Here is a 23,397-nt window from a genome sequence, read left to right on the forward strand (position 1 = left end):
CACGCCACAGTCTGTATCGGCCACGTGTGTCATACACGATTAATGCCAACGTGAAGCAATGCAATCAGACAGGGCTGAAGGGCTCAGCAGCCTGGGATATACGGAGATTAGGCTGCAGACTAGAGACCTCAGTGAGAGAACACACATGGGAAGAGGACCTGTTGCAGCATCTCAGGAGCGCACAGAATCAAGGGCTAACTCCCCTCACCCTATCATAATGCACAAGGCAGGAAAGGAGGGTGTTCTGTCCCAGGAGAGGCTCAGCAGTCTTTTCACTGAGTGAATGACAACAGCTAATTGTGTTGCTCACAAGGGGGAGCTCGCTCGCTTATAAATCACTATTGGAAAGGGCTGCTTCCCCTTTAAAGCCAAGGGACACCATCCAGGAGTGACAGATGAGCCCCGCCCCACCTATTGCTTGTTGGCTGCGCTGTGGTATTACGTTAATCGAAGCCTCTGGTGTCTCTCAAGATCGCTAGCAGAACCCTTATTTCCCCAGAAAGGCCCGATAAGCATATTACGGAGAGCCCGACCTGCCCAGCTAGAGGATGTAACACACTGATTGGTTATCTCATTCAAATCCACCTAGTGCAAAGTCTCCATAGAGAATTTATCCCCGCCCAGCAGCACACCCACCAACACCGCACAACCTCCCCCTTGCCACATGGACCACCTCTGCCATCTCCCAGAAAAGAGGCCTGCTCTTAGGTTCTGATCTATTTCCCCAGTGACTGATTGGGTCTGTTCCATGCCCCACCTACCAGATGGATCCCTGGCTGTTACTGGAGTGGGATCACTCCCCGCTCCCTCCAGTCTCAGGTAGCTGTCCAGGGACGCAGCACTTCTAGTGAACAAGGACCCTGACCACAGAGAAGCCCCTTTACCTGAGATTTAGCCCCTGGCGTCATTGGCACACTGAAATTATTCAAGTCCCAGATGTAAATTTCAGAATCGTTGGCCCCAGAGGCCAGGAGGTTACACTGCAGGGAAAGCAAAAGCACTGTTATCTCTCCACTCACGAGATCCATGGGGGCAGAGAACGGATATCCTTAGACTAACCACAATAAAAAAAAACAACAAAACGAGAGGAGGTGTGAGCTAAGTGGAATCATACATCACTGATTTTCGGCCCAGCCCAGAAAGCATCCCTGCTGGGGCAGTGGGCCCCCCCAGAAAACGTGCCCACAGTACAAAGGGGAAGGAGACGGAACCCCAAGTGGACCTTAGGGACTGGGGTGAGGGAGGAGAAGATTATTTTATATCTCTGGCACCTGCTACCCCAAAGGATCCCAAAATACTGAGCAGATTGGGCAGAGTGACCACAAACAGGGATCTCTGAAACGCAGCCATTGATAAGGTGGGAAAAGGCAGCTATTTAACAGTGCACCGTGACAACAGGATGGAGTTAGAAATGACGCCTGTACTCCACTGGGTCTGCAGGGGGAGTGTTGGGGAGCAGAGAAGAATTATCCAGGTTATGACTAGTCACGGTCCCGGACTCCTTTCCAGTCCTCCCCTCTTTGGCTGTGGATCACATCTACTTTTTTTGCCTAGTAAACTGCATGTTCAGAACACGTGTACAGCCTGACACCCCCCAGCACACCCTGCCAAGGGGCAGAATGCCAAAGCTTCCCGGTCCAACTAAACACAGTCCAATGGCCGAGAGCCAAAGGCATTCCAAGCTCCAGGAAGGTGCAGGGCATCCACAAGGGCTGAGGCAAGCCCTGAACTGGCATCTAGGTCTCTGTGACCATCAGACACCTCAGTATTCAGACTATGATATATTTGTCTTACAATAGGGCCTAGATTCTCCAAACATGATCAAAGCCTCACTGTGCTAGGCACTGTACAAACACATACTAAGAGTATCCCTGCCACAGAGAACTAACTGTCTAACTAGACAAGACAAAGGGAGTATTAGCATCTCAGTTTTACAGATGGGCAACAGAGGCACAGAGAGATGAAGTGATCTGTACAAGGTCACACAGGGAGTCTGGAGCACTGAATCTAGATCTCCTGAGTCCCAGTTGAGTGCCTTTACAAGCAGCCCCTTCTTTGCTCCGGTCTACAGGCTGTCCACTCAAGACATAATCCCTCTGAACAAGGGAGCTAGTCAGTGTGGAAGCCAGGATGGCTGCGCCAGGTCATGATAGAAGGCAGCTGTAGCATTTCACGGGCTGCACACCTGGAAAGGATTAAAGTCAAGAGCTCGAACGGGGCCAGTGTGCTTCTCCCTCCGTCCGATCACAGGCTCTGTCCCTGATGTCAGAATCTGGGTTGCGCTGAATAGCGTTAGCACTCCATTATCCCCTCCACCAGCAATCACCCCAGAGGAATCAGAAGGCCCGTTTCCAAAGCTGCCCCAGATCAGCTTGTGAAACCTAAGGAGAAAAGAGAAACCTGGCCAGAGTAAAGTCAGGGCAGAGCAACAGCATCTGACATGAGTCAGTTCATGCTAACTCACGCACAGGCACTTTTGCTAAGAATCCCAGCACCAGGGGGTGATGCTCCCAGCTCACACCCATCAGACATCCCAAGTGGTATCCCATCACCCTCCATCTCAAAGGGCAGCTCCCTTTCTCAGAGGGCAATGGGTCCTCATCACCCAAGAGCTGTGCCTCCCCCCCAACACCTTCCAAGGCGGAGAATTGCAAAGGTCAGCCCAGTACAAGCACAGCTACATTAGGGACTTTGCACTGATGTAGCTACACCGATCTAAACACCCAGTTTAAATACACTGCCCCAACTGGCTGTGGGAATCAGTGGGTGAAATTCTCTGACCTGTGTTATACAGGAGGTCAGATTAGATGGTCATAATTGCTCCTTGTGGCCTTGAATTCTGTGAAAATATCCTGGGTGGAAACCAGGATATGTGGAACCACCGCAAGCCCTGCTTTATATCAGCGTTAGCATCTACACTGGGCGTCTGCACCGCTATAGCTCTGTGGTGTAAATATCCCTGAACCCCAGGACTGCCGCCTATTAATAAATTATCTGGTGAATAGGTTTACCATCAGCCCCTTCCTGCCCAGTTTCACTACTTCATCTCATGGCCTTTTAATTTCATATCCTCATCAAAATACTACATGGGATGTGGGCCAATAGTCACCACTCACCCACCCACCCCTAGCCACCCTATGGCACCTTCAGATTTCCCCACTGATCAATGTGGATGTACCATGGTCCTACATCTGAACAGATGAGTTGCCAAACTCTTCCCACCTTGCCAAGCTGTGCAATGAGCATGCATTGGAGGATTGGTGCTGGGCAGGATTCTTTCCAGGCCCCAACATGTGATCAGCTTCACCCTGAAGATCTGAACAACCCCCCCCAACCCCCCCCACCTCGCCCTGCACTGGTCATTAGTCAGATCCAGCCACTGTACCAACACGTTAGCAGGAAGCGCCATTACCTGTTGGAAACAGGAAGGATTCCTCTGCACTTCATGTCCAGGGAAGGGTCCCTGAAGTCAATCTCAAAGATTTCCAGGGTGGCATTTGTACTGAAGGAGGCATCCAGCTGCTGAGCAGATGTTCCTACACAAAAGTACGCAGAGAGGGGACACAGGTGAGAACTCTCAATGGGCCCCGGGTACAGAAAGAACAAGGCTTTTGCAAGGCAAAATAAGCCAATTCTTTAAAGACGGTCAGCATTACCATGGTGTTGTGGGAGCATTCTGCCTGCACATACAGCTTAGAGAACCACACGTTAAGACAAAGGCTTTAAAAAGAGATCAGATCTTTCTCAAGAAATTCTGATCCTGAGAATTCTAATGAAATGTGCCTTTCCCTTTGAACAACACAAATAAAGTCCCTGTGTCCGCTCCCTACAATACTTCCAGCCTCACCCACAAAGGCCCTGTCTTCTGTACTAATGCAGCTATTTCAGGGACCCTGGTTACAATTAGGGTTCCAATTTGTACTGTAGACTGGGCCTTAATTGTGTTCATAAAGTCTTGGTCAGACCTTCGAGATCTAATTCACACCAGAGGTTCCTTAACTGGGGCTTCTCAAATACTTGCTGATGGTCCATGGAGAGTTGGCTGCTAATGTGGTGCTGGTTCTCTTCCCTGTTTCCGGCTGCTACATTCAAATAAAAGCAGCTAAAGATATATTGAGTAATTTCCTAATGTAACTTTCCCATGCAAGCAAGTGCTGTAGCTGCCACTGGAATGTTATTTGATTGCCAATGGGAAAGGAGGTGCACAGGAGACATACCCTATAGAAAAGTGATCCAAACTATGAAATTGTGCCACTCCTGATCTAGAGGGACTACAGCCAGTGCTCCTGGGCTGACCATGGATGTAGCCTGGTTACAAAACACAATTAAGGATCAGTCTAGATTGCAAATTGGAGCCATACTTATAATCAACTGAACTTTAGCCAGTTGCCCGGACCTGCTTGTGTCTGTCGTGTAGAGAGGCCCTGATAACCAGAACCGAAGAAAGTTTGTGAGAGTGAATAGGCAAGAAGGCAGACAAGATGGGAGCCCAGACTGTCCTAGACAGGAGACACAGCTCGCTTGTTGTCACAATGTAGCGATGTCAGGTCATCAGCTCCTCATTTACACCAGCCTGTACTGCTGCTAATCCAAGGAATTTGCAAACTCTGCAAATCAGATATTAAAAGGACATTGCTAAGTGTTTCAGTGAAACCTAAAGTTTGGGGGCTGAACAATGCAAATAGAAATGGCATGGAATTCCATTGACAACAACTTCATATTGAGTGTTCACTTTGCAGTGTTGGGCAAAAGCAATAGCGTCTGAAGACCAGGAAATGAAACTGACCATACTGAAAGAGAACATTAGTCTGTGGTCCAGCGTCTCAACTGAGTGAAGTGAGAAGAAATACATGGTGAAAAGCAAGCGCCTGATTTGTAAGGTCCTATCATGTTGAATAATTGGAGGTGTTTATGCAGTCAAATAAAGTGCAAAGTCATTTTAAAATATGTGGCACTAGATTTTTAAAAAGTGATCAGTTGTCCAAATTTATACATAAGAACGGCCATACTGGGTCTGACCAATGGTCCATCTAGCCCAGTATCCTGTCTTCTGACAGTAGCCAATGCCAGGTGCCTTTACGCTTTACATGGGCTCATTAAGACGTTACATCAGAAAGGTCTGAGAATTTACACTCTGAAAAGCAGTCTCCTTCAAGGTCTCAAGCTGGGCATCCAAAAGTCACTAGTCACCTTTTAAAAAATAGATCCTGATATTTATCTTGCCAATATCACTTTAATCAGCTCAAAAAAGAATTCAAGTGGTTCTTGATGGAATATAAGATAGTCCTGTCTCTCTGCACTGCATATAATGGATGGTTACACCACCTGTGTGGCTCCCACTTTCATTCTCACATGAATCCTACGGCTAGGGGAAGCTGTACCTGTCGCTAGGTAGATGGGGTGGTTGCTTGCTGGACTCCACACCTGAACAGCTGTTCGCTCAATTTCCTTTAGCTTCATTTTCTGGATTCTAGAAGAGATGTATACTGGGGTTAGCACAGTCTTGCAACGTCAGCATGGAAATTCACCAACCCAGCCACACAATCTACTTGCCTACCTGTAAAATGATAAAATAAATCCTGGTGGGTGAATAGCATTTAGCAGGGCTGAGCTGGGGTGTTTGGGAATTCATTAAAAAATCCAAATTAACCCAGGTTCCAGTATGTGACTCTACTTTGTGGCTTGAGCTCTTCCCATACTCTCATTACAGAGGACCCTCAGTTACAGGAAAGGGATCTAAATTACATACTTAAGTCTTCAGTCTGGGTTTGGTTTCATTTAGCTACAGAAGGGCATTCAAGCTAAGCTACTCACAGGGTTGTAAGCTCACTGAACATACTGATGTCAATACATACACAGAGTTAAAATGAGCAGGGAAAACTCAAAAGAGATGCGGTAACATAGAACAAGGCAAACTGCTACATTATCTGATTTAGCTAATGCATGTTATTCTCACTTCCATATCATTCAAAGGCCCAAAAGGAAATTCACTTGGAATTCTGCTTCAGTTTGTGAACAGTGAAATAAGTGGTCTCGTGCTCAAAATCATGAAGTGCTGAATTCCCATTCTGACAATGACTCCGTCAGCGACCCCAGGCAATTCACTCAGCATTTCAGTACAGGAGTTGCCCCTGCTTGCAAAATGGGAAAAAAGCTTCCCTAATTCTTGGGAAATGGGATTAGATATTACTGCAATACACATAGCACAGTAATATTCCAAACTCACCCATAGTCCACTGGCTATTGGAACACAGTTAGGACTGAGCTTTAGGATCAGGACTGAGTTAGGACTGAGCTCTAGAATCTGATCTGTGTTACAAGTTTCTATAGAATAGACACTGTAACACTCATTAGCATAGGCCAGACATAGGAAGTATCTGCATTCCATGCTTTGCCCTATCCATGCTAGAATTGGAATGATTATTCCTAGCAGAGTTCTCTGTCATGGATGCATTCTCTGATTTCAGGGGCCCATCCCCAAAGGCCAGTCAACGTGTATTAGACATCAGATTTGAAACCACTTCCAGCCTTAGTTCGGCCTATGTGTAACCAGGGCCACTGATTAGCTGAAGTGTGTGCAGAAGGGGAGTCTGGTAGGTATTCCCAGTGTACCTGGAGCTAGCAAGCGGTACGGTCTTCTTGTCCCTCTCCTCCACCAAAGGCCTTCCCCTTTCATTACAGGGCAGGCTGCTTGATCAGAATTTCTTTAATGCTGTGAGTGTTAATCTGTTGTGGAATCTACTGAAGCTCATGCTACCTGCTGCCATTCTCATGCTAAGCTCACCCTAATTTATCAGAGGCCCAGGGGGGATCTGATCAGGAGCTATACAGCACAGATCACATGACCATTTCCCTAGGCATCCTAGGGCTCTGGGGTGGAAAGAGTCTCCCCCCAGCAGCAGCAGACAAAGCGGCTCATGGAAGACAGAGAGCTATATGTTTGTTCTCATGCCCTGAAGTGCATGCTCTGCCCCCTTTCCTTTTAGGCTCTATCAGACTCTCTGTCAGGCACCTCTCTCCGGCATGGCTCCAGAAAAACCCTCATGGTCAGCTCCGCATACTAGTCATGGGGAGTGAAACTGAGATCAGTTTAGCCTACTTTTGGCACATGAGGGAGAGGGAAGCAGCAGGCACTTCCTGGAGGCAGGTAGAGCTGCCAAGCCGCCCCCCCCCCCAGTATGCTGAGCACTCACGGACCACACGGACGTTAGAGACTGGGACAGCAGCTGGGGGCTTCTTTGAAGCCGCCTTACCTGGCTCTCTGCTGGCTCCTGCTTCCTCAGTGCAATCAACACAGGAGCAGATTGTACACCTGGGGCTCCCTGTCTCCCGCCTAGTAAAGGAGCCCCTCTACCAAGCAACACCACCCCAAAGCAGCCAGGAGGTCTCTTCCCTCCAAACTAGATCACTGGAAGACGGGGAAGGGAATAGCAATCATTAGGAGAGAGAAGAAAGGGACCACGGGCCACCACCAGGGAAGCAGCTGGGGTGAGTGGCATCTGAATAACATTTTCAAGGTCTTCCTTGCCCTGTGTTGATTGCTGTTGCCTGGCATTTAACAGGCAAAAACAAAGAAAGCCCTGCTAGGAGGGGCTTACAATCTAAATTAGAGCAATGAAGCACAAATACACTATAAAAGAATCTACAGTCTTGAGCCTGGCCAGGGAGGACATCACATGTACCCACGAGTATGTCAAGGGAAGGTCTTGCAGCCAGTCCCCTAGAGACCACACCCAATACCTAGGACAGTCGGTAGTCCCAACCAGCTACCCCAGCAGGACACAGCACATCAAAGAGTGCATTGTTTAGACTGACTCTATATTGGCAATGCAGCTGCAAAGATCATTAACCTATGTCATTCCTGAATCCTCCAGTGGCTCCCCCTTCTGCAGGGCAGCAAACATAAGCTGCTGACATTCACTTTCAAGGCCCTTCACCGTCAATCCCTACTCTACCTATCAGCTCTCATTAGCTACTGAGTTGTCAGTGCTCACCTTCGATCAGTCCCTGATGCCAGTACCCACTGCCCATTTGTTACATTTTCAAACACCTTCATTCTTTCTCCCCCAGTGCCCACATGCTTGGGAGGTTCGCTGCATAAACATCCACAAAACCAATGTGTAATCCACCTTCAAATCCCTCCTCTGAACGCTCCTTTGCCATGATGCCTACAAAACACTTGACCCAAGATGCTGGTCAATGTTCTCACTGTTTACCTGTACTCCCCCATCTGTCTGAATGCACCTGTTAGCTCTTGTGTTATACTTAGATATCAACTCCTTGGGGAAAGGACGGGTCTGTATAGAGAGCGAAATGAAGTCCACACCTGGACTTCTAGCTGCTACAGTAACATAAGTAATAATAATGGAGAGTGCGTCACTTGGACTAGCCAGATATTAACAATACTAAGAGAGAGACCCTGGACCATGCTGTTGAAGAGGCTGCCACTCCAGAACATGGGCATCCCTGGTTCTCAAGCCAGTGGAGTAGTTATGCTACCAAATTTTATGTCAGCAGAACAAAGGAAGGCCGAAATAAACTGGATTAGAGTGATCCAGCCAAGAGGTTACAATCTCACAGGCCTTCCAGGCACCTTCCATTTACTTTGGCTGAGAAATCAATTCAGGTCAAATGAATTGGCACTGGGGGCCTTTTGGGGACAACAGTGTCTCACTCCGCAATAGGAGGGGTTTTCGGGACACCAATCTGCTGTTTCAGGCTTGAAGGCAAAACCGCAGCTCTGAGACCTACACTGATAGACAAGATCAAGGATAGTCAGTAACCAAGAGCCTTCAGAATTCCATGATGTTTCTGCACACTTTATCTCTCTGTGTCCAGGACAGGATTAATGACCCTCAAAGTAAGGAAACAGTCTTCTAGCTACCTCTTCTGGTTGCTGTAGGAAGAGCCAGACAGCTGTGAAATTATTAAATCAGCTGGATTCACAGGGAGAGTGCACCATCTGGCGTTCTATTTAATTCTAGAAGTAACATCTCAGGTCATTGAGAAAGTTCAGGCTTCTTTCAAGATCTCTTTCATTAGTCATATCAATTCCTACACTATCTGCAGGAGGGGAGCAGTTGACAAATCCCAGATAGCAACAAGTCTCAGCTGCTATTGACACTCAGCACTCCCAGAAGCCTCTCTTAGCCACAATCTGTTGCAAAGTGTCCTGAGGGAAGTACTCTAGGAATGGGGGAACCTAGGCCTAGCAGGTCAGACAAGCCCCGTCCACCAGGGACATGAGGGAAGAGAAGGTACTGTATTGAGATACCCAGCTGTCAAAATTAAAACAATCTGTCTCATCTTCTTGATGGATCATACAGACACTGCTAAAGGAGGCAGCAATATGTCATCTACACAGGAAACACAGGTGCCCAGCTACTGTAGTGATGGAGGCATTATAAATAGCTACAACTGATACTGTAGTAACAGCAGCCAGAACCCAACTACTGGCCTGATAACAGCATTCCCAATCCCCCTTTAATAAGATCAACTCCCTCTTTTACAATCCCAACACTGTCAACCTGAAATCCCTTCCTACAGACCTCCCTACTCAACCCAAATCTCAAAACTTCCTCCTAGAATTAACAATACCTAGCTCTTACATTGTACTTTTTGTCTTTAGATCTCAAAGTGCTTTACTACAGAGGTCAGTACCCTAGCTCAATGTTACAGAAGGGAAAATAAGGCACAGAAAGGGAAGCCAATGACAGAACTGGGAATTAAGCCCAGGTCTCCTGAGTGCTAGTTCAGTGCCACACACACTAGGTTACCCTTAGGGCTTCTGTTTTTCTGGGCTTATTAATTTCATTTTTCAGAATTTATTTTTAGCAATTTTTGACTTCCAGGTAGATGTCCAAAAATCAGGGTTTTCTGGGGCTCTCTTTGTACATACACATAGTACTGTTTCAAACTGCACTGCACAGTGCACTAGGGAACCTTTAGTGTGCACCAGTAGGGTCTACACGGGCCTATTAATGTGCTGTTATTGCACTTCAGAAATCACACCTTTGCAGTCCACATTACAGCTCTGTGTACACAAGTGCTTAGCTACAAAACAGGAAGCATCGCCTGTATAAACAAACTGCACTGGGAAAGGGGTGAAGTCAGCATGAACTGAGTAATCATTTCCAGTGCTGATTGGATAAACACAGATTTTTTTTTTTTAAATCGAGGGTGTGTTTTATTGGCATTTATCAATTAAAACCTAAAATCAGAAGCCCTCACTATACTACATGCTCCTCTGTTTGGATTCCCTGATCTCTCTCTCCCCTAATTCTCACTGTCCTAGATTGAGCCTATTTTAATAAATAAAAATAAACATCAGGCAGTAGGAACCCAAAGGGGAGACACTGGAATGGCTCTAACGCCAGTTGCAAAGCCACTGCAGCGTGCAAGGAGGGTTTTTTTTTTTGGAAGGCAGGACTCAGCATAACACAGGGCAACCTACAAAAGGACTTCCTACCTTCCTTCAAGAATACAGGGCTAATACTCAGCCCTACATTGCACTGCGGTACACACAATGGACAGCTTAGTGATTACTGGACTGGGACACAGGAGAACTGGGATCACAATCCCAGCTCTGCCACTCGCTTCCCACCTACCCTTACACAACCTCACCAAGTTAAAAACACACTCCTATTCCTCCACCCTTTACCGGTGTCGCCTGACGACTCTAAGCTCCTGGGAGCAGGGACTGTCTCTCACTATGTGTCCGTACAGCGCCGAGCGCGGCTGGGCCCCTGGGTGCTGCTGTACTACAGAGGACTACTGACACTCCCAAGCCAGAGGGGCTCAGAGGGCTGCGGATGTGGCCACTAGCAGAGAGCTGTGCGACGACCCACGCGTGAAACCAGCCCGCAGGTCGGGGCCCAGACCCCAGAGCGCCCACGCCACCGATCTCCAGCCCGTCCGTGGGGCGGCCGCACTCAGACCCCCGGGCGGCCTTGTGGCTGCCTGGCGCGGCGCGGCGCGGCCCCTCCGGGCGGGGCCCCAGTCCTCAGAACCGGCCGGGGCGCGCGGAGGCTCGGGACTGGGCGCTCGGGGAGGGGGCTCCCTGTCAGTGGCCGCGCCAGAGCCGGGCCCGCGCCTGCGCGGGGGGATCGGCCGGCGGGGGCGTGCTGGGGCCGGGCCTGGGTGGGAAGGGCCCGCGCCCGGGTCAGAGCTGGGGGGGGGGACAGGGGCCGGCGGAGCGGCCCTTACCGGCTCCGGTACCTTCCCTATCGCGACTCCTGACCCAGGGCGGCTGGGACTCCCTGCTCTATGGTGGCCGCCAGCAACCCAAAGAGCTCCGCCCGCGAAGCGTCTCCTGCCGATCAGCGTATAATATGACTCCTCCCCTCAGACACACACACTAACCCCGCCCCCAACTGGGGCATCAAACGCCTCCCCCCATCTCTGCCCCCACATGCGCTGCGGCATCAGCCCCCCCCCGGGTATCAACCCCCAGGGCCTAGGCTTTCCAACTCATTGCCCAAAGGGGGAACATCCCTGCCTCGCCCCTTCCCCGAGGCCCCGCCCCCGCTCGCTCCCTTCCCCCTCCCTCAGTCTCTCCCACCCTCACTCACTTTCACCAGGCTGGAGTTTGGGGAGCGTGAGGGCTCCAGCTGGGGGTGCAGGCTCTGGGGTGGGGCCAAGGATGAGGGGTTTGGGTGCGGGAGGGGGCTCCAGGCTGGGGTGAGGGTGTTGGGGGAGTTTGGGATGCAGGAGGGGGCTCCAGGCTGGGGTGAGGGTGTTGGGGGAGTTTGGGTGCGGGAGGGGGCTCCAGGCTGGGGTGAGGGTGTTGGGGGAGTTTGGGATGCAGGAGGGGGCTCCAGGCTGGGGTGAGGGTGTTGGGGGAGTTTGGGTGCGGGAGGGGGCTCCAGGCTGGGGTGAGGGTGTTGGGGGAGTTTGGGTGCGGGAGGGGGCTCCAGGCTGGGTAGAGGGTTGGAGTGTTGAGGCGGGCTCCGAGAGGGAGTTTGGGTGAGGCAGGTTCCACCCCCACAGCTCCAATTACTTGTGGTTCCCAGCCAATGGGAGCTGCAGAGCCGGCCCTCAGGGAGGGGTCAGTGCACTGAGCCTCCCTGAATGTGCATGCGCCTAGGGGCCACAAGGACCTGGCAGCTGCTTCCCAGAGCTGCGCTGAGCTAGGGTAGGCAGGCAGGGAGCCTGCCTTGGCCCCAGGCCCCCACTGTGTCGTCACCCGGACTTTTAACAGCCTGGTTAGCGGTGCTGACCGGAGCCACCAGGGTCCCTTTCTGACCGAGCATCCGGACAAAAACTGGATGCCTGGCAACCCTACCAAGGGCCTCCCTCTACTGGGGCATCAACTCCCGCACTGCCTCCCTCTACTGAGGCATCAACCCTCCACTGGGGCATCAACCCCCCTAGGTATCTACCCAACAGGACTCTGCTCCACTGGGGCATCACCCCCCCCCCCGCACTGCCTCCCTCCACTGAGGCATGAACCCCCCACTACTTGCCCCCCAGGTATCAACCCCTCCACCCCACTGGGTCACTCCCCCTTTCCCTTTGTTGTAGTATCTCACACTCTGGCTTTAACCACATCTCCACTATCCCCCTCCCACACTGGGACATTTAGTCACTACACTCTACCCCACCCCATATTAACCCCCTGCTCCCTTCTTGTATTCCACACAACACTGGAGCATTCAATTACTGTGCCAGGTAAGAGAAGGGGGAACAACCAGGGCTTTAGCCCAGTATTGGCTATGCCTGTATCTTTCAGCTGTTCCTTGGACCCCAAACTATCCCTCTATGTGCTTCCTCAAAGACCTCCACTGTATGTGACACTTCCAGTGAGATACTAACATGAGGATGTGTCCCTGATCATCTTGGCTAATAGCCAATGTAATGTAACATGAGGATGTGTCCCTGATCATCTTGGCTAATAGTCATTGACTGACCTATCCTCTATGAACGTATCTACTTCTTTTTTGAACCTAGATATATTTTTGGCCTTCATAACATCCCCTGGCAACAAGTTCCACAGGTTGATTGTATGTTAGATGAAGAAGTACTTCCTTATATTTGTTTTAAACCTGCTGCCTATTCATTTAATTGGGTAAGTCCTGGTTCTTGTGTTATGCAAAGGGGCAAAAACACTTCCTTATTCACTTTCTCCCCACCAGTCATCATTTCAGACCTCTATCATATCCCTCTGTCATCTTTTCTAAGATGAACAGTCCCAGTCTTTTTAATCTCTCTTCATATGGAAGCTCTTCCATACCCCTAATCATTGTTGTCCTTCTCTGTATGTTTTCTAATTCCAATATATCTTTCTTGCGATGAGGCGACCAGAACTGTATGCCGTATTGAAGGTGTAAGTATACCATGAATTTATATAATAGAGCTATATTTTCTGTCTTATCTATCCCTTTCCTAATGGATCCTAACTTTGTTAGCTTTTTTGACTACCACTGCACCTTGAATAGATGTTTTCAGAAACCTACTCACAATGACTCCAAGATCTCTTTCTTGAGTGGTAAGAGCTAATTTAGACTCCATTATTTTGTGTGTATAGTTGGGATTGTGTTTTTCAGTGTGCATTACTTTGCATTTATCAACATTCAATTTCATCTGCCATTTTGTTGCCTAAGCACCCAGTTTAGGGAGATCTCCATCTTTGCAGTCTGCTTTGGACTTAACTATTTTGGTTAATTTTGTATTGTCTACAAACTTGGCCACCTCATTGTTTCACCCCTTTTCCAGATCATCTATGAATACATTGATCAGCACAGGTCCCAGTACAGATCCTTGGGAGGACTCCTCTATTTACCTCTCCCCACTGTGAAAACTGACCATTTATTCCCTATTTTTTAACCAGGTACTGATCCAGGAAAGGACCTTCCCTCTTATCCCATGACTGCTTAGTTTGCTTGAGAGCCTTTGGTGTGGGACCTTGTCAAAAGCTTTCTGGAAGTCCAAGTATACTATATAAACTAGATCACCCTTGTCTACATGCTTGTTGACATCCTTAAAGAATTCTAATAGTTTGGTGAGGCATGATTTCCCTTTACAAATGCTATGTTGACTCTTCCCCCACATATTGTGTTCATCTATGTGTTTGATAATTCTGTTCTTTACTATAGTTTCAAACACCTGCTGAACACTTACTGCAGCTTTGAGGTCTAAGAACTTTAGAAAATGCTTTTGTTTACTTCTAGGCAAAAGGCAACACACTGAAATTATTTAAGGAAAGTAACATACTGCTACTTTCAGAGTAGCAGCCATGTTAGTCTGTATTCACAAAAAGGAGTACTTGTGGCACCTTAGAGACTAACAAATTTATCTGAGCATAAGCTTTCATGAGCTACAGCTCACTTCATCGGATGAAGTATGCTACTACATACACTCCTTAAACTCTCTAAAACATTGGGGAATAACTGTTGAGTTCAGAAGACCAACCATGCCCTCAACAGCCAAGGTCAATAAGACACAGCAATAGGTTACTCCTACACTAACGTGGCAGACTGTGGTAAGCAGCACTACTGCTCAAAAATGGGTATAAGAGTAGAGGGAGATTTTGTCCTGTGTGAGGGATGGAAGGTTTATCTAAAGTGAGATGTATCACTTCAAAGGCTAGGTTCTTCTGTGGTCCTAATCCACCAGTACATAAGGCAACTCTTAAACTTTGATTGCAGCTACTGCCTGAGGAGGGGTGAGAAAGAAGAGCCAACCCAATGAGGAAGTAGAATTATTCATAGTATAGATGGCATCATGGAAGACTTGAATAACCCAAAGGAGTTGTGTCCATCTTTGAACATAATAGAATTCTGTTTTACTTTCTTCTCCTTCCAACAGCTGCAAGGACAACCTTGGTAGCTGGCACTGGAATCAGACTTATCTAAAGAATTCCAGTGTCCATCTTACACACAGATTCAAAAGGATCAACACCCCTGGCCTTCTTCTTGAAGCACCATCCTATACACAAGGGAATTCGACCCACGCTCAGAGACAATGGTGGAGTCACTGTAACGTCACTGCCCACTTTATAGCCTCTTCAAAGAAAAGAAATCCACCACAAGAGTTTTCACAATATATTTCATTAAGAGTAAATGTCTCAGAGAACAAGTGTTTAGTGCATCCTGCAGTGAACATTCTGGAGGACCCCCAGAGTAAATGTCCCAGGAGAAGAGCTACATTTCCATGCATCTTTCAGATTTCATAGTTCTTCACCTCTGGATGCTCTTTGCTGGGATCGCCCCCTCGCTCCAGGTACAGGTTATTGTAGGGATATTGCTTCGGTCCCTGCAGAGGAACATAACTGTGAAGCAGCAAGCTCAACACATTCAAACAGGCAACTTAGAAAACCTGTGGGCAAATACTTCACACTCACAGAGTGTTTTGTCTCTTTGATGCACCATGCAACACTCACAGCACCACTCTGAAGCAAAATGTTCTACCACTATTACAGATGGAGACAGTGGGGCCCTGAGACACTAAGGCCAACAGCCTGAAAGGTATTTTAGCATCTAATTCCTATTGATTTCTACAGGAATTAAATGCCTAAGTACCTCTGAGGACTTGGGCCTAAGTGACTTGTCCAAAGCCACACCGCTGGCGCAGCGGGTCTTTCGTATCCCAAGTTATTCAACCTCAAGAGGACACTGCTCTGGGCATCTGGCAACGGCATGCAGCAACAGTTCTTAGGAGACCTATTCCCCCTGCCCCACCTCATTACTCACCACAGGCATGTAGGATGGGTACATTTCTCCAAGCCAGAACATAAACAGCATGAAGCCAATAAAGAAGAAGAACTGATTGCGCATGGTGTGCCAGGATACCACAGTGGGGGACGTGTCAACACGGGTCCGGAGAAACATGTCAAAGTGCCAGTGCATCTAAACAATAAAGGGAGAGGCTCGGTTACATTATTCCAGTAGCACTCTACAATTCTCTGGCTCTTCATCCGAGAAACTTAATGCAATTTGCAGACATTAGACATCACAACACTGCCAGAAGGAAAATGTTACCCTCATTTTACAGATGGGGATACAGTCACAGAGAAAATAAGTGACTTGTCCAAGGTCATGGTGAGTTGCTGGTGGTCAAGGACAGAATTCAGGAACCCTGAGTTCCAGCTTTCTGCTCAAACAATTAAACGATATTACTTCAATTTTTGTTTATTTTTCAAAAAATACTATGAACCTACATTTATCCACCCACAACCACTTCAACTGTGTCTCCAAACCTCTTGTTCTCATGGTGCTTCACAAAAAGGCACAGCAGGAATTAGTACAATGGTTTGTGAGGAGTTCCTGGCATCCGAGGACCCCACAGATGTATATTGCTGAGTGGAGTTAGAACAGCAAAAAAATCGCAAGTGATTTCCTGCTACTTTGGAACAGGTTCCTTATCTACATACTTGTCTATAATGCACCAGGCACCATTATTTAACTCTAACAGATTAAAGATGGGATGGGAGTTATCCTATGACCTCCACAGGTTGAATACAATTGCTTGAACAGATGCACATTTAAGCTTCTCATTCACAAGGGGCTTTCAGCCTAGAAGCTAAAAGTCAAGCATCTTAAACATGAGCAGCTAAGCAGAACACATAACCAGAATGCAGACAACTCAATATTTCTGATCACATACTGTCTTCACTTTCCCAGTTCATTACTTCAGATGGTGGCTGATGGTGGGTCTGACTGCACAGCTGTTTGATCTAACACCAGGGGAGCCATACTCTCACCATTACAAACGAAACCATCTCTTACAAGCAAAGAGGGCAGTTTTTACTATTTCCAACACTTCTCACTGAAAGAACTTGTGCTCCACTGTGACCAAGAGACAGTACGTGCAACGGGAAATTACCACAACCCCAAATCACCCCAGGGACAGCAAATATTAATACAGAGCCTTCTCAGCATTAGAGAGAGCCAAAGCACATAGGTATCTTGAATCACTGCAACACTTCTCATGCACCATTGCTTTTAAAAGCTCAATAGCCAAGCTGACGATTCCCAAGCCTTTCTATACTGCACCTATGATCCTCGCTACATGAGAGAATGTACTGAGAGAGATTAGATAACTACTCAACGTAAATTCAAGTCGCAGCATTACTACAGGGTAAAAACACTGCCTTGAGTTCCTTTTAGTTATCCCTCCGCTATAATCAATTTCTTCAGCCGGGCACTTTGGAATCCCCAGTACGCACTCAAAAGCTTGTTTTCCCTCTAGTTCTGTTGCTTAGGGACAGCTCATGTCATCCACCAAGTGAAATAATTATGGTTCAGTTTCAACCACCTACAGAAACCCCACATTCTCTTACCAGCAAAAGTTACTAGTCATTAGGAGTTGGCTCTTAAGTCTACTTTTCTAGTGTCAGAAAGGAAGTTTCAAGCAGTTTCTAGGGAAAAGGCCACCCAGCACCCATTCCATTGGGAAGCAACCCCAGAACCAGTGACAGCAGTGGCAGGACCCACTGGGCTGAGAGGGCGTGAACTTCTGTGATCTAGCAGAAAGGATGGTTTAGTGATGCAGACATCGGATCTGAAGCATTTAAGATTCTTCGATACACGTTCAAATCCCAGTATGATTGACTCAGCCCTTCAACTTACTGTGGAAGATACTAAGGTACAGATGCCCTGTCTCATCTGTATGGACACTGAAAATCCTTTGGCCTTTTTTGGGGTGGATGGGAAAGGGGGCAGAATAGGGATTTACCCTGACTTTCTTGGCCTAAGATTTCCTTTCCAAACATCGGTGTGAGATGGTAAAGTATTACATAAATATTATTTTAGTTGAACATTAATGCTCAGTAGAAACAAAAAGATCCACCATCCCTACCGGCTCTCCCCAGTTTTGTCTCAGGCCGGGGTAGTCCCACTGATACCAGGGGTCTCTCTCATGATGAGATCGGTCAGGAAGTTTGGGATAATCACCATACCTATTGGAAACATACAAATAAAACAGAAATTATTTATATCCATTGTATGGTACAGATCATTAGGAAAATCTATTAAAATGGAATAACAGAGCAAGAAAATTATTAGCTATAGTAGCTCTTGAACCTACAGTATTTTGTAAACACCTTTTAAAAACACATTAACTGCTTGCCTTCATACTGATGACTTTGCTTATATGGTGTATCCTCTTCCCCTGGTTTATTTATTTTGTCTTTATACGGGCAAATTGCAAGTGCTACTGGAATATGCTCAGCTTCTCCTCCTCTCTCCTTGTGACTATCTCAAGCCATCCCTCCCCATATTTAAAGCATTTAACTTGAAAGGCATTTTGCAGTTAGATCACCATTAACACCATATTCCAGATATTTGTGTCCCCATTGTCATAGTAACTGAGCACCTCACAAATGTTAATTTAGCCACACAAGACCCCTCTGAAGAAGGGACATATCATCCCCATTTCACAGGGAACTAAGGCATAGAAAATGACCTGCTCAAGGTCATAAAGTCTGTGGCAGAGCCTGGAATTGAACCCAGGCCTTCTGCATCCCAGTCCAGTGCCTATACAACCATCCTCCATCCCAACATTATTTCTCCGCCCTCCATAATGTGTTGCATACTCAGCTTCAGTGACTTGTTTTTAATTTAACCTTTTAGAGAACACTGCCTTTCTGGAGTGTTGAGGGGTACATGAAGTGTTTTAATATTGCAGCAGCATACCACAAGCACTTCAGTTGTAAGTTTCAGAGGTAGTCGTGTTAGCCTGAATCAGTAAAACAAAACAAAACAAAACAAAAAAACGAGGAGTCCTTGTGACACCTTAGAAACTAACTAATTTATTTGGGCATAAGCTTTCGTGGGCTAGAACCCACTTCATCAGATGTATGAAGTAAAAGATACAGGAGCAGGTATAAATACATGAAAGGACGTGGGTTGCTTTACCAAGTGTTAGGTCAGTCTAATGAGATAAAACTTCAAAAACAGACTCCAACATGAAGCTGCAGAACTGGAATTAATTTGCAAACTAGATACCATCAGATTAGGCCTGAATAAGGACTGGGAGTGGTTGGGTCATTACAAAACCGAAACTTAATTTCTCCAATACTAATTTCTCCCTACTGTTACTCACACCTTCTTGTCAACTGTCTGTAATAGGCCACTCTCTTACCACTTCAAAAAGTTATTTCTCCTCCCTTGGTATCCTGCTGTTAATTGATTTATCGCAGGCTCAGCGGGTAGTGATCAATGGCTCTTTGTCTAGTTGGCAGCTGGTATCAAGTGGAGTGCCCCAAGGATCAGTCCTGGGGCCGGTTTTGTTCAATATCTTCATTAATGATCTGGAGGATGGTGTGGATTGCACCCTCAGCAAGTTTGCAGATGACACTAAACTGGGAGGCGAGGTAGATATGCTGGAAGGTAGGGATAGTATACAAAGGGCCCGAGACAAATTAGAGGATTGGACCAAAAGAAATCTGATGAGGTTCAACAAGGACAAGTGCAGAATTCCACTTAGGATGGAAGAATCCCATGCACCACTACAGATTAGGGACTGAATGGCTAGGCAGCAGTTCTGCAGAAAAGGACCTAGGAGTTACAGTGGATGAGAAGCTGGATACGAGTCAACAGTGTGCCGTTGTTGCCAAGAGGGCCAATGGCATTTTGGGCTGTATAAGTAGGGGCATTGCCAGCAGATCTAGGGACGTGATCATTCCCCTCTATTCGACATTGGTGAGGCCTCATCTGGAGTATTGCGTCCAGTTTTGGGCCCCACACTACAAGAAGGATGTGAAAAAAATGGAAAATGTCCACCGGAGGGCAACAAAAATGATTAGGGGACTAGAACACATGATTTATGCGGAGAGGCTGAGGGAACTGGGATTGTTTAGTCTGCGGAAGAGAAGAATGAGGGGGGATTTGATAGCTGCTTTCAACTACCTGAATGGGGGTTCCAAAGAGGATGGATCTAGACTGTTCTCAGTGGTAGAGAATGACAGAACGAGGAGTAATGGTCTCAAGTTGCAGTGGGGAAGGTTTAGGTTGAATATTAGGAAAAACTTTTTCACTAGGAGGGTTGGTGAAGCACTGGTGGTGAAGAACTGGTACCTAGGGAGGTGGTGGAATCTCCTTCCTCTGAAGTTTTTAAGGTCAGGCTTGACAAAGCCCTGGCTGGGATGATTTAGTTGGGGCTTGGTCTTGCTTTGAGCAGGGGGTTGGACTAGAACTAGATGACCTCCTGAGGTCCCTTCCAACCCTGATATTCTATGATTCTATGATCTCATTAGACTGACCTAACACTTGGTAAAGCAACCCACATCCTTTCATGTATTTATACCTGCTCCTGTATCTTTTACTTCATATATCTGATGAAGTGGGTTCTAGCCCACGAAAGCTTATGCCCAAATAAATTTGCTAGTCTCTAAGGTGCCACAAGGACCCCTCAGTTTTTTTCAGTTAAATAGATCCTCCCTGCAGCCGGGTACCAGCTGATACCTGCCTCTGCCTTTCTTCAAGGGTCTAATAATCTCAGTGCCTTATGTAGCTCACCCCATGCCATCATCCGGATGTGGCTCATAGTCCTCCACCCTCATATTGTATTTCTTAGCAGCAGCTGCCCTTTCCTCTGGGGTCTTGGGGTAAGGTCCAGGCATCAAGTGCTTGGGCAAGCCCGAAGCTGAAGGCAGAAAACACAAGTCAGAGCTCTTTGGGAGTCTCATCGTAACAGGGTAAATTCACGGATAATAGGTCCACCAATGGCTATTAGCCAGGACTGGCACGGATAGTGTCACTAGCCTGTTTGCCAGAAGTTGGGAATGGGCGACAGGAGATGGATCACTTGATGATTACCTGTACTGTTCATTCCCTCTGAGGCACCTGGTATTGGCCACCGTCAGAAAACAGGATACTGGACTAGGTGGACCTTTGGTATGACCCAGTATGGCCATGCTTATGTTCAGGGCAGAGCACAGCTGGGAGCAGCCGATGATGGTTGCACCCCAATACATGGCAGACAATGAAAGGAGAGACTGCTTCACAGGATCACCCCCAGGATAGGGAGCAAATCACCTGCATTGGGGTCATCAGACACAAGAATCCAGGGTCTGTGTGCGGGGGGCGGGGCTCCTCCTCCTCCCCACCTGATTCTGCAATTCCTGAATCACAGACAAGGATCCAGAGATGCACAAGAGACTGCCCCAAGTAAAGGGCGCCCAACCCCCTCCCCACCGAGCCCTCTCCCCCAATTAGCCCCCAACCCCCTCCCCCAGGGGCACCCAGAGCCCCAAGCCGGCCCCGTCCCTCCACTGAGCCCGGCGCCGCAGACGCCCAAGGACACGGCCCCCCAGGCCTGCCTCGGGGCTGCGCTGCCCCGTCACCCGCGGCGCAGGACGCCGCTCGCTCGCTGACCTGCTCGGGCCCCCGCCGCCCGTAGCAAGGCCGCCGCCCGCAGCCAGCGGACACCGCGCAGCCCCACCGCCGCCATCAGCTGCCCTCTGCCCACAGTGCGCAGGCGCTAAAAGGACGGCGGCCGGGTAGGGTCAATAGCGCGGAGGGGCGGATTCGGTTTACTAGGCTAGACGGGGCGGAGCTGGGCTGGAGCGAAGTCAGAGGCTCGGGGGCTTAGGGGAGGTGGGGGGCTCAAATGGGGGGGTTAGAGGCGTTTGAGAGGAAGGGGGTTGAGAGGTGGGGGGGTTAGAGGCGTTTGAGAGGTGGGGGTGTTGAGAGGAGGGGGGTTGAGAGGTGGGGGGTTAGAGGGGTTTGGGAAGATGTGGGGGCTCAGAGAGGTTTGGGGAGGGAAGTTAGAGGGGTTTGGAGAGGTTGGGGGTTGGCAGCATTAGGATGGTGGGGCCTAGAGGGGGTTGGGGGACAGGATGGGTTAGGTATGTGGGAGGTCTGGGGCCCAATGGAAGGGATGGGTTAGGTTAGAGGGGCGGTGGGGTGGGATGGGGCAGGGAACTCCGGTGATTTGAGGTGAGATGGGGATTTAGGTGAGGGGTTAAAGAGGTGGGGGCCTCAGAGAAGGGATTAAAGAGGCCTGGGTGAGCTGGTGGCTCTTGGGGTGCCAGCTGCCCTGCAGCCCTTTCCTGCCCTGGGCTGTGGCTGGTTGGCAGGTATCTCACAGCTCTGTGCCCCTAACCTGGCAGTGATGCCTCTCCCTCTCCTTTTGCCCTTCTCCAGGGGATGGAGCACTTAATTGCTCAGTTGCTCTCCCAAATGGCACTCTACAAACCTAATCCTGTGTGGTATAGGGAATGGGCTGTTTTACTGGCAGCTCTACAGAGCCAGAGAGAGACTCATACCAATTAAAGGCATCTGTTTCCAGGGAGGTCATATGGAAAACTAAACCAGCCCTAATCAGTGTGGTTACCTGGATTACTGCCAGTTTTGGGATAGCTCTTCCACAATGCAAACTGCAAAAACCTTCTCTGCCTTCCCGGTACAGCCCTGTCCTGCAGCATTACAGGAGCGGCCATGCTTTCTTACCTCTCTCTGTGTTCTTATTCCCTGTCTCACATCCATGTTGCAGTATTATAAGATGCCTTCTCATTCCTCTAGTTCCATCGGCTCCCCACCATAGCATTACAGGAGCTTTCCTGTTTTCCCATTTCCCCTTTGCCATCCTCTCCAGCTCACGCTTATCCAGCTACTTTACAGGACTTCCTCTGCTTTCTTTTTCTTCCGTCCCCGTGGCTCAGAGCTGCAAGTTGTCATTACAAGAGTTCACCCACCATTATCTTGTTAGGGAAAGGTTTCAGAGTAACAGCCGTGTTAGTCTGTATTCGCAAAAAGAAAAGGAGTACTTGTGGCACCTTAGAGACTAACCAATTTATTTGAGCATAAGCTTTCGTGAGCTACAGCTCACTTCATTGGATGCATACTGTGGAAAATACAGAAGATGTTTTTATACACACAAACCATGAAAAAATGGGTGTTTATCACTACAAAAGGTTTTCTCTCCCCTCACCCCACTCTCCTGTTGGTAATAGCTTATCTAAAGTGATCACTCTCCTTACAATGTGTGTGATAATCAAGGTGGGCCATTTCCAGCACAAATCCAGGGTTTAACAAGAACAGTCTGAGGAATGGGGGGGTTAGGAAAAAACAAGGGGAAATAGGTTACCATGCATAATGACTTAGCCACTCCCAGTCTCTATTCAAGCCTAAGTTAATTGTATCCAATTTGCAAATGAATTCCAATTCTGCAGTGTCTCGCTGGAGTCTGGTTTTGAAGTTTTTCTGTTGTAATATCGCAACTTTCATGTCTGTAATCGCGTGACCAGAGAGATTGAAGTGTTCTCCAACTGTTTTATGAATGTTATAATTCTTGACATCTGATTTGTGTCCATTTATTCTTTTACGTAGAGACTGTCCAGTTTGACCAATGTACATGGCAGAGGGGCATTGCTGGCACATGATGGCATATATCACATTGGTAGATGTGCAGGTGAACGAGCCTCTGATAGTGTGGCTGATGTTATTAGGCCCTGTG

At 48.1% G+C, this 23,397-nt stretch overlaps 2 protein-coding genes across 8 annotated transcripts in view; both read right to left on the reverse strand.

The window, feature by feature from the left end:
• The window catches only part of SEC31B (SEC31 homolog B, COPII component), a 39,962-nt gene extending 28,633 nt beyond the window's left edge, over window positions 1-11,329 (reverse strand). The window contains exons 1-6 of one of the 6 annotated variants that reach the window (XM_073352908.1): window positions 11,206-11,329; window positions 7,254-7,408; window positions 5,382-5,470; window positions 3,413-3,536; window positions 2,186-2,381; window positions 885-980 (exon numbers count right to left, since the gene is read on the reverse strand). In XM_073352908.1, coding sequence (XP_073209009.1) covers window positions 885-980; window positions 2,186-2,381; window positions 3,413-3,536; window positions 5,382-5,460 — 495 coding nt within the window. In that variant the 5' untranslated portion in view covers window positions 5,461-5,470; window positions 7,254-7,408; window positions 11,206-11,329. Of the gene's footprint in view, window positions 1-884; window positions 981-2,185; window positions 2,382-3,412; window positions 3,537-5,381; window positions 5,471-6,612; window positions 7,212-7,253; window positions 7,409-8,884; window positions 11,007-11,205 lie in introns of those variants that run through there. The other 5 variants (XM_073352909.1, XM_073352907.1, XM_073352911.2 and 2 more) reach the window with 5 other exon arrangements.
• A 3,702-nt stretch (window positions 11,330-15,031) lies between these two features.
• NDUFB8 (NADH:ubiquinone oxidoreductase subunit B8) lies at window positions 15,032-21,413 on the reverse strand. 2 transcript variants are annotated; one of them, XM_073352915.2, is made up of 5 exons: window positions 21,315-21,413; window positions 20,457-20,583; window positions 17,797-17,896; window positions 15,690-15,845; window positions 15,032-15,252 (listed from the first exon to the last, which is right to left on the reverse strand). In XM_073352915.2, the coding sequence occupies exons 1-5, from the start codon at window positions 21,388-21,390 to the stop codon at window positions 15,160-15,162; spliced, it is 552 nt and encodes a 183-aa protein (XP_073209016.2). In that variant the 5' UTR covers window positions 21,391-21,413; the 3' UTR covers window positions 15,032-15,159. The 2 variants fall into 2 exon arrangements, with proteins under 2 accessions (XP_073209016.2, XP_073209017.1); XM_073352916.2 differs by lacking the exon at window positions 21,315-21,413 and adding an exon at window positions 20,757-21,075.
• Window positions 21,414-23,397: the final 1,984 nt, after the last annotated feature.

The sequence above is a fragment of the Lepidochelys kempii genome, chromosome 7 (assembly GCF_965140285.1).
Source record: "Lepidochelys kempii isolate rLepKem1 chromosome 7, rLepKem1.hap1, whole genome shotgun sequence".
Taxonomy (NCBI): Eukaryota; Metazoa; Chordata; order Testudines; family Cheloniidae; genus Lepidochelys; species Lepidochelys kempii.